Source organism: Mus caroli, chromosome 9 (genome assembly GCF_900094665.2).
Source record: "Mus caroli chromosome 9, CAROLI_EIJ_v1.1, whole genome shotgun sequence".
Lineage (NCBI taxonomy): Eukaryota > Metazoa > Chordata > Mammalia > Rodentia > Muridae > Mus > Mus caroli.
This window is the reverse complement of record NC_034578.1, coordinates 35226641-35238100: the sequence shown is the minus strand read 5'-3', so window position 1 is coordinate 35238100 and position 11460 is coordinate 35226641. Positions and strand designations below refer to the sequence as shown.

At 35.8% G+C, this 11460-nt stretch overlaps 1 protein-coding gene across 1 annotated transcript; it reads right to left on the bottom strand.

The window, feature by feature from the left end:
* Positions 1-8041: 8041 nt before the first annotated feature.
* Positions 8042-8972, bottom strand: LOC110302295 (olfactory receptor 8D1-like). Its single transcript, XM_021173137.1, has one exon. The coding sequence runs from the start codon at positions 8966-8968 to the stop codon at positions 8042-8044; it is 927 nt and encodes a 308-aa protein (XP_021028796.1). The 5' UTR covers positions 8969-8972.
* Positions 8973-11460: the final 2488 nt, after the last annotated feature.

Below are 11460 nucleotides of genomic sequence, written 5' to 3'. Positions count from 1 at the left end.
TCACAGTTCCAAATTTTGTCTCTGTAACTCCTTCCATGGGTGTTTTGTTCCCATTTCTAAGAAGGGGCAAAGTGTCCACACTTTGGTCTTTGTTCTTCTTGAATTTCGCTACTTGTTCAATTCCCAACTTTCTGCTTTATTACCTAGAATCACATAATTGTGAATATTGGGTAAAACCATTAGCCACTCAAATCATATGAATTCATCATACTGGTATCCCTTATCATATTTTCTTATTTTGTTCAACAAAATATATTCTAAACCATGATTTTACTATTAATCAAGCTCAGCTAACATTCGTAATCCTCCTTATGGAGCAGGGCATGCTTCATCTTATTTAGATTTAATGGATTTACTTACTTACTTAATTCATTATTTATTTATTTATTTATTTATTTATTTATTTTTATTTATTTATTCTGTCATATATTATACCACAAATTATGTTTTCACTCTGTCCTCCTCCCAGTCTATTCCCCTTCTTCCCCTCTCTCCAAGATGCATTTCTCCTTCATTTCTCTTCCCAATTAGTTCTTTGAGACTATTTTGATCATGTTCATTCCCAAATACCCTACCTAGATCAACTACTCATTTTCTACATACTTAATTTTCAGTCAATTTTATTTTTATTGATTTGTTTGTTTGTTTGATTGTTTTATCTTCAAGACTAATTGGTGATGTACAAATATCCTTGTATGTGTTGTCTTCATTTTGGTGTGGTTGATTTATCAGGGAATACAGTCTTAGAAATAACTATTTCTGCCTTCCTAACAGTTAACAAATACTAATAGCTCCATAGCTAGGGGGTAGAAGTTTGTGTTCAACTATCCTCTCTATTCTATGATTTTCTTTGGCTTGGACTTGCTCAGATCTTGTATGTGCTGCCTTCACCCATGTATGGTAGTTTCAATATATTCGGCCCAGGAAGTGGCACAATTAGCAGATGTGATTGTGCTGGAGCAGGTATGGCATTGATGAAGTAACTGTATTAGTGTGAATGTAGGTAATGAGACCTCATACCCTTCCACCAGCCTTGAACAGGTGAAATAGACCTTAAGTGTTTGTCACAATAGAACCTTAACAACCTAGGTGGAGTCTTCCTCCTTACCTTACTTGCAATTTCCTATAAGAGTAGACTGCCTGCTGGGCTTCTTTTGCAACATAATCTATCTGAAACAAAGGATGTGTGTGTGGGCTCTCCCTATATAAATGCAGTGCTTAATAGGAGCCTTAGTAGGAAACTTTGTTTTGGCTTCATTTATTTCTTCTGTTCTTTTTCATTTCCAGCTTTCCTTTCAGTTAACACAGTCAATCAATGGCTGCTGGACAGCTACTCCTACTCCTTACCATGTATGAGCCTATCTTTCCCAGTTGCTTCCAAATAAAGAAGTAGAGATCTAAGCTACTCCTGCAGCATGTATGAATGGACCCTGCCATCCTCACACCTTGTAATGGATTGAACCTCTGAACCTGTAAGTCAGTCTCAATTATATGTTGTCTTTATAGGAGTTTCTATTCTCATGTTTAGTGTTCACAGCAGTAAAACCCTAACTAAGAGAGAATTTGGTAACAGGGTCTGGGGTGTTTCTATGATAAGCCTGAAAATAGTTTTTTTTGGAAGAGTGAATTTGTAAAGCAGTGGAATGCTCTAAATGGGGCTTAATGGAAAAGTCTAGTTGGAATATGGAAGCCATTGTTGCTGAGAGTGATTTGAACTGGGCAGACCTTGCCCAAATGTTTCAGTGGAGAAGAATTTCAATATGTGGCCCAGAGTCTGTTTTTGTGAAGAATGTATCTGATTTTGTCCTTGTCTGAAATGTCTGAGGTTAAAGTAAAGAGACTTATATCAATTGCATTGAGAAAGGAAATCTCAAAGAAGTCCAGCAGAGACTTTTTTCTCTGGTTTAGACTCATGGTGAGCATTCTGATTAAGCAGTCTAAAAGAAAAGAAAAAAATCCAAATTGTATAGTTCAAATATTATAACAGAGGGACCAGGAAGTGAAATGGAACTGAATCCTGTGTTCAAGGAGATAAAAAGATTAAGGGAGTGATAATCTCAGGGTAAGATCCCATCCTGTTTTTTGTTTGTGTCTAAATTTGAACAAGGAAAATTTTGAATTTTTAATCTGGAATCAACTATAATAGAGAAATGGATGGCATACTTTTGATTGAGATACTGAGGCTGGAAAACTAGGATTTTGATCTGGATCTTGAAGAACAATGGCCATAAAAAACATACACAGGCATGGTTGCACACACCCTTAATCCCAGGAGATGAAGCCAAGCATGTCTCTGTTTTCAAGGTTAGTTTGGGACAGAGTAAGTTCTAGGTGAAGAAATGTCCAGGTGTGGTGGTACACACCTTTAATTCCAGCATTCAGCAGACAGAGCCTATGTGTCATTGTGAGTTCCAAATATATTCTAATCCACCTTTTTATTGTATTGTTAGTTGCTCTATAGTTTTATCCTTATCATTTATAGTAGTACATAGCACTTTTAAGGTAAAAGATGGGTGTTATATCCCTCAAGACCTTTTTCGTAAAGGACATCTTGTGAATAATAGAATTGTTTCATCTATTTTTGTCATTGTTATTCACATATCTTAATTTCTACTAATGTTTTGTACTATTTTACTGGGTTCAGCACAGCTTTGATAGTGATAGAATGATATGGTTCCTGCTCCTTGGATAGAGCCAGCAATGCGTGGGTGTCCGTGAGTGTTGAGTTTGCTGCTGTGGACCAAAAGTTTGTTTGTATAATAATGTACATATTTTATATTCCTCCACAAGTAATGTCCTCCCTGTTAATATTAATAACTCCACTATAATCAGAGAGAGGGTGAGAATGTGAAGTGAAGGCGTGGCTCATGTCTCAGAAAAATAATAAACATTGATACCTGCGGCACAGCCCTTAACACTATGGAAAAGAGCTTTGAAAACATGGGTGCAAAAATATATAATTAAAAAAAATAGGAATACAAATTATGAGTGAAAATATGGGTTAAACTATATATTAAAGTTTGATTATTCTGAACCATCATGACACAACCCAATGATGGATTTTTCTTCTCCTATTTTTGAGGTTATAATTAGACCAAGTCTTTCATACATCTTCCCCTTGCTCTTTTTCAAATTCATTATTTGTTGTTAAATACATGTATATTTCTAAATACAACCTGACCAGTCTGTACAAGATTATGTGTTTCTTTTCAAGATTTGGTGTTGGATAACCAGTAGGTGTCCTCTTCCCTAAGGAAGACGTATTTCTCCTACTGAGGTCCTACTTATGACAGGAGCTCCACCCGAAAAGTGTCAGAACCATAACTTTAATTCACCTTCCACAATGAACCAGAGATCAAAGAAAAGAAAAAATAGACACTCTCTTATGAATGGAGTCTGTTTTAGGAGTTTATCTTTTTTTCTTAATCTGCTACCAAATGCTGAGCAAAGCCCTTAATAAACAAATTGTTTTCTACCTAAAAACTTAATTACATGCTTTGGCAATCAACGTTGATGTAGATAAATTCAAATCAAGGTCAGAGTTTGTCCAACTCCGCAAAACAAAGCAAAACAAAACAAAACAAACAAATGATCAAGAAACAAACAAATAACAAAAAAGTCAGTTATACCAATAATCTTTTATTTCCTTTATGGTTTGGTTTTTCTTCTCAATATACATCTGCTTCTATAACATAAAGGTATTTGGTACACATAAAGACAACATCCACATGAGAGAATTTCTTAGTTTGATTTCAATACTTGCATCTGTTGGCCTGTGTTCTACTTTGAAGTCAGTTATTCTCAAAGCTATGATGAATGTCTCAGTGACAACTCAGTCCATCCTGCTTGCAATCTTGCACACAGAGGTCTTGAGAGTATGCTCAATGTTCTATTTTTTGTTTCTACATTTTCCCCATAGTGGGAAACCTGATCATACCCAGTAATTGGGTATAATAACAATTTCCTTTAAAATATGTTTACAATTCTAGATAAATATTTTTCTTTGAAATTTAGTTAAAGGCTGTGTGACATAAATCCTTTAACCTACATGTTTTATTTGGTGCATTCCTTGAGCACCTACATTCCACCTAATGTTTGTAAGAATAAGAACACCTATGAAGAATTTTACATCAATAATAACACATGTTTTAACATAAAATCATCATCATTTTTATTGGCAGTTTATTTGCTGATAATGCAGGAGAATAAATTATAGTTAACTTTAAGAAAATCATATCAATAACTAATATTTCAGCTGACATGAGTAAGGTTCAGTGATTGAACCACTCTCTTTTTGCATTATTAGTGAATTTTATCTATATAAACAGAGCTAGTAATATGAAATATGAACACTAAGTACATGAGACCACTTTTTTACCTTTTACCACTGAAGAAAACAAATAAAAAGACAAAATATGCATACATTACAATGGCTAAAATTAAAATAAACATGAAATCAAGTATTTTGCCTTTAAAATCGGCCAAATGTAACTCATTACCAATAAGTATGAAAAGTTTAATATTTACCTTATTAAGAAGCAAATTGGCAGTTTGATGAACAACTAAGAGTTTATTAAATATAATGTACAAGTATTTCAACTTGGTATTTGTTTAAATTACACATGTACACACACACACACACATATATATATATATATTTCATATTAACAGTATGAGACTGATAACATATTTATTTGTAATAGATTACAGACCCTGTGTTCATCAATAACTACGTGAATACACTGCCATATGCCATACAGCAGTATACTAAATAATAAAAATGGGTTCATAGATAGGTATTTAAATGATTACTTTGTATAAAGAAAGGCAAATACATATTTATAAAGTATCTATTTACATGAAATGATAGCAAAGTCAATCAAAACTCCAGTGTGAAAATTTGAAAATAAGCAAGTGTCTATGGGCAGAGGTCAAAAGAATATTCAGTAAAAAGAACTAGATATATGTCATTTTGATTGTAGCAATAGTTCCAAATTTATAAATGTGTCAAATTAAAGTTTGTGCTTCTTAAATATGTTTTGTTTCATGTACTTAAACTTCATCTNGATAACGTTGTATATGATGATATTTCTCTTAATTAAAAAAGAATGAATATCTAGAAGCATAAAAATTACTATGGGCATTTTGTTAGGTTTTTTTTGTTTTGTCTAATTTGTAAACTGTGAAAAATAGTATCTTTAATTGTTGAGTCATTCCATTTGAGTATTAAGTTTTCACTTATTCAAGTCTACTTTTGGATATTTTGATATTATTTGAGAATTTTCTTCAGATAAATTTTAATTCTTTTTGTTCAGTGTATGCATATGTGTTCTGTCATATNCTCTTTGCTTTACAGTGAGTTTTAAGTCTTTTTTTTTAAAGATTTATTTATTTATTATATGTAAGTACACTGTAGCTGTCTTCAGACACTCCAGAAGAGAGAGTCAGATCTCGTTACGGATAGTTGTGAGCCACCATGTGGTTGCTGGGATTTGAACTCCGAACCTTTGGAAGAGCAGTCGGGTGCTCTTACCCACTGAGCCATCTTTCCAGCCCGAGTTTTAAGTCTTATAGCTAGTTATATTTACTACTGAATTCTGCATGTTAATTTANCTCTCAATACATAACTTGAGATTCAGGTTTTATCACCAATTCTCCAGCGATTTGGGAGTAAGGTATTATAATGTCTGCAATTAAAATAACTGTTAGCCTTCTTTCCTCATTCTTATACACCCAGGAAATTTCTTATATCACAGTTAATTGAGCAAAAATGTATACTTAATAATAATAAAACAAGATAGGGTGGGTACAAGTTTCCTTGGCCTTGTCTTAGTATAAGGAGTTACTGACTCAGGAATATCAGTACCAAAGGCAAACCAAGGATCTTAAATGCTCGGAATAGAAAAATATTGTTTAATCACGTTGAGCAGAATTTGCAGTCTGAAACTGTTGATATTCTGTCTGGACTCCATCTCCACAGTTACCTAGCAATAGCCAGGTAGGCCTGGCACTGTAAAAGGGGCTGCTTTTCCACTCCTCTCTCTCTTATTCCTGCTTCTCTCCCTTGCCTCTTGCCCCCTTGCTCCCCCTCTTTCTCCATTCCCTTTCCCCCCTCTCCACGTGGTCATGACCTACCTCTACTTATCTACTCTCTCCCCTCTGCCTCTGCTATTCTCTTAACTCCTGTCTCCTTGCTCTAAATAAACTCTATTCTATACTATACAGGTGTGTGTCTGGTTCCTCAGGGAAAGGGGGTGCCTTGGCAAGGGCCTGCTGAAGCACTCTCTTCCTCCACACCCAGCCAGAACATATTCTTATAGCTCTTTCTCATTTTATGATCAAGACAGAGGCTGCCAATCATTTCTTCAACTGTTATTTTCTGTGTTTCTCTTGATTTTCTTGTGCATTTGTCTTGTGCTCTGACACCTTAATGAATGCATTGACAATCCACTTTCATGCTAATACACATTCAAGATTACTGAGCACTCCCAGTACTTCTTCAAAACATTGCGAGTTTTCTTTCGAAAAAAATAAAAATTTATATTTTAACAGTTTCATACATGTGTGTCACACATTTTGCAATTTGATTCTTTTTAACTCCAGCCTCTCTCTTCTCTTTCCTTTGCTTGTCTAATCCTCTTTCCCTATTAATCTCTTTTCACATTTTCTATACATGTTCATATCCCCTGGTTATTGCCATAAGCATCTGTGTCCTTGCAATTAGAAATGTGCATTTTAGTTTTCTGGGCATTGTGGTGAACAGTTAAAGACAGTTGCTCTCCAAATCACAGATTCCATTACTAGTATATAGATCAGCTCTATGACGAAAATGACAACTAACAGTTACCCAAATAGATACAAATTCAAACTGCCTTCTAAATATTTATATTTATACCCGTAGGCAAAAGCTATTCTCGACACAAAAGGAGAAATGTTTCCATTTACACTGAGCCTAAGTAAATAACCACCTATGGCTACATAGGATACTGAGAATAAGTGATAGAAGTGATAAATAAGGCCTGAAACCTAAGATAATCATTTGTACTCCTATCCCCTTTAAGGATCAAAAAGCATTGCAGATGAGGGTGAAGGAGGGAAAGTAAGAGATAGAAGATAGGGAGGAAGGCAGTAGATTTATATCATCTGAATATGACACAGTTGTTGTAATCCTGAATTAAAGAAGCTCTGCCTACTTCTAAGGAAGCAGCACTTACACTTATTCATGGATCGTGCAAAGGGTTCATGGGACCACACCACTTTCTGCTGAACTATATAGTTTTCAACAAACAAATATAAATATTAGAAAGAGAAGAGTCAAGGCAGGAAAAACTCTGAATTATCACTTCATTTATAACAAAAAGATCAGTTTTTCTGTCAAAAACTCTAATAACTGCTTTACAAAATCATTTTCTATTTTACTGGAAAAACTATATCAATGATACATGGTAGAACAATTTTTAGAAGATAATAGTGGATGTAGCACTGTGATATAGAGCTTGTTGAAAACGCAGTGTCTTAGTCAGGGTTTCTATTCCTGCACAAACATCATGACCAAGAATCAAGTTGGGGAGGAAAGGGTTTATTCGGCTTACACTTCCATGCTGCTGTTCATCACCAAAGGAAGTCAGGACTGGAACTCAAACAGGTCAGGGAGCAGGAGCTGATGCAGAGGCCATGGAGGGATGTTCTTTACTGGCTTGCCTCCCCTGGCTTGCTCAGCCTGCTCTCTTATAGAACCAAGACTACCAGCCCAGAGATGGTCCCACCCACAAGGGGCCTTTCCCCCTTGATCACTAATTGAGAAAATGCCTTACAGTTGGATCTCATGGAGGCATTTCCTCAACTGAAGCTCCTTTCTCTGTGATAACTCCAGCTGTGTCAAGTTGACACACAAAACCAGCCAGTACTCGCAGGATAGTCAGAAATTAATCTCAGCACTAGAGACAGAATGTTGTATATTTTGAAAGATAAAAATGAATATATAGAATATATTATCATTAGAAAAATTTCTTCTCCATGCATCATTTGCCAAAAGTAAGACTTATCTCCCTACAAAGAATCTTCCCAATGCTTTCTTCACATCCTTGTTCCTCAAACTATATATTAATGGATTGAGCATGGGGATCACTGTGGTATAGAAAACAGAAGACACCTTCTCTTGCTCCAGAGTGTTACTTGAAGAAGGCTTGAAATACATAAATGTGATAGACCCAAAGAAAATCCCCACAGCCATGAGATGAGAGCTGCAGGTTCCAAAGGCTTTGGACCTCCCCTTTGATGACTTGATGTGAAGGATGCTGCAGAAGATGAAGACATAGGAGATAGCAACAGCTAGGGTAGGCACCAAAGTATTGAACCCTCCAATGATAAATACGAGAAGCTCATTGAGATGTGTGTTAGAACAGGAGAGATTGAGCAGAGGAAGAACATCACAGAAGTAATGGCTTATGATGTGGGATTTACAGAAGCTCAGATTCATCATAGCACTTGTGTGTACCACAGAAGATGAAAGGCCTAGGGTGAAGGCAACCAAAACTAGCATTGAGCAAAGTCTGGAGGACATGATCACATTATACAGCAATGGTCTACAGATAGCCACATAGCGATCATATGCCATGGCAGTCAGCAGGTAGCCCTCAGCCACCACGAAGATTATAAAGAAAAAGAGCTGGGCCATGCATTCTGAGTAGACAATCAAATTTTTCTTCCCAAGAAAGTTCACCAGCATTTTGGGTGTAATGACAGTGGAATAGCAGAGATCAACAAAGGATAAGCTGCTGAGGAAATAATACATGGGAGTATGCAACAGTGGGCTGACTGTGATGAGCAGGATCATGCCCAGGTTCCCCACTGCTGTCACCACATAGATGCCCAGGAACAGAATGAAGAGGGGCAGCAGGAGCTCAGGCTGCTGTGTTAATCCCACCAAGACAAACACAACTGCTGCAGAATGATTCCCAGTGGTCATTCTTTGATTATTTCTGTGGAAATAGAAAAGAAGTATTTAACTTAAGGTCACACCAATATGAACACACCTGTTCTCATATGAAAATAAATTCTATTTTGGAAGTCCATTACTCCTTTTCTGAATGAAACCAAAGCTTTGAAGAGAAATTAATGAAGTACCAATGCATTATTTTCATCTACTGTCCATGAACATCTAATTTATCTCCTTCAAATTTGTCTCCCAGTTAGCTGTGAATTCTGATCACAAGATAAAATGCTTTCTTACTCATTAAAAAAGAGTTACCTCATGTATCCAGAAGCAAAATAGAAATTTTGCTCTAAGAAGGCAGTTTCTTTTTCCCTATGGAGAAAATTTTGTTGGTTTGGTTTGCTTTTCGGGTTTTTTTTGTTTGTTTGATTGTTTGTTTGTTTGTTTTTGATGCAGGGTTTCTCTGTGTAGCCCTGGCTGTCCTGGAACTCACTCTGTGGACCAGGCTGGCATGGAACTAAGAAATCTGCCTGCCTCTGCCTCCCAAGGGCTGCGATTAAAGGCAATAGCTACCACTGCCTGGCAGTACCAATTTTTACTGAAAGATGATGAGAAGAAATTCTTTGAGTGTTTGTTGCTCCATTTAACAACACACCTCAAAGAGCTGAGAAAATTGTTGTGGCTTTGAGACCATTTTTAGCTATGTATCTTATAGTATCAACCTGGGTTCTATTTTAAACCCTTTCTAAAAAACACAAATCAAGCTCTGTGAACAAAGTAAAAATCTTTTATAATGATATTAATAAAGCAAGAATTAAAATTGTAAAAGTTTGTGGAACATTCTTGCATTGTTTCTCTACTTTCTTGCCATAGACTTTCCTTTGAAATACCCCAAAACAAGGTATAGTTCAGCCTCAGTCCCATTGCTTAGAAAATAGTTTTTGTTTTCTTTTAAATCTCCAGATAGAGGGAAGGTAGAGATGTACAGGTCTAAATACCATTGATCACTCAAACACTCCATGAAAGAAACTGTTCCTGACCAGGATAATCACCCCACACACGGATCCATCCTAAGTTGATAAATGCTGAGACAAAGCTATACCTCTACTGTGTTGTGATGAAACAGAGCCCCCTATGCTACTGTTGTTTACTCCAAGGTTGACAAGGAGATTTTCCTCCTATTCAACCATTCTCAAGTGTCACTTACTACACTCATCATATGCTAAAATGCCACTACTTATTAAAGCCCTAAAACAATGGACAATAATTACAAGACAGAAGTATTTACTACTTAACATGATAGAAAAAATACATTATGATAAACTTGGCTCATCTAGTAGTGTATGTCCATGGTTACTGAATGCTTGATCTGTACAAATATCAACTTGTGCTACATATATTTCCTCAGGAAAGATGACAATCTAATGGGTTCACCATTTTTTTTCTCTTTTTTTTTCTGTTTGTTTTGTTTGTTTTTTTGTTTTTCCAGACAGGGTTTCTCTGTATAGCCCTGGCTGTCCTGGAACTCACTTTGTGTAACAGGCTGGCCTCGACTCAGAAATCTACCTGCCTCTGCCTCCAAAGTGCTGGGATTAAAGGTGTATGCCACAATGCCTGGCATGGGTCCACCATTTTCAAGTGTGATGTACCTTTGTTATGGAGACATTTTAGGTTGCAGTATGTGTTGTCAGAGTACAATTATTTTTCCATTAAGAAATGATGGGTGGAGATAAGGGTTACCCTCTTCCTATCCTCTCTTCTTCATCTCCCTTTTTCCTATCTCTTCCTTCTGCACACATTACATGTTGAGTTCATCTTCTTTACCTTCATTATGACATTAAATACCCTAGCTCTTGAAAGGTTATATACTTCTGATGAAGAAATAGAGATTAGTACAATTTGAGCGTATACTCTCTACTCTAGTCCTGTTATATGGTTCCAGAACAACTCTTTCACAGGTTTTACATAACAGTTAGTTAGTATTTTACAGATATCTGTCATTTAATTAACAAAAATCCTGAAAAGATGAGGGATTGTCACTGTGACATTTTTTTTGTCAAAGAATACTCCCAGTTTTTAAAGCTTCGCAGAAGGGCAATTCTAGATTATGTTCAAAAGGAGAGGCTAGGGTCTCCTTAAAGGGAAAAACCTCAGAATGGAGTTCATTCTAGAAAGTCTTCAAACACCAAAACAACAATATCTGTAATGAGTACTTTACTTCAGAGTTTTATCTAATTTTCAGAAAATTATGTAGACATTGTGGATAGATTTAGCATCAATAAATCTTCATTAAAAAGGCTGACTTCATTGCTTGTCAGATTGATATTTTGGCCCAGTCATTTAATGAGTTTTAATATGAAGTGAGAATGAGAATGAATCTAAATATTCACTATATAAACCAATAATCAATATTCAACATACATTTAAAAACTAGAGTATGGTCATAAAATGTGAAGATGTGAAAATGTACCAGCTTGGAATGAGGAGTAAAGAAATGTGTACTTTTTCTTCATCCCAAATTCTTT

Coding starts and splice junctions, on each gene's coding strand:
- LOC110302295 (XM_021173137.1), bottom strand. CDS start 8,968: ATGACCACTGGGAATCATTCTGCAGCAGTTGTGTTTGTCTTGGTGGGA.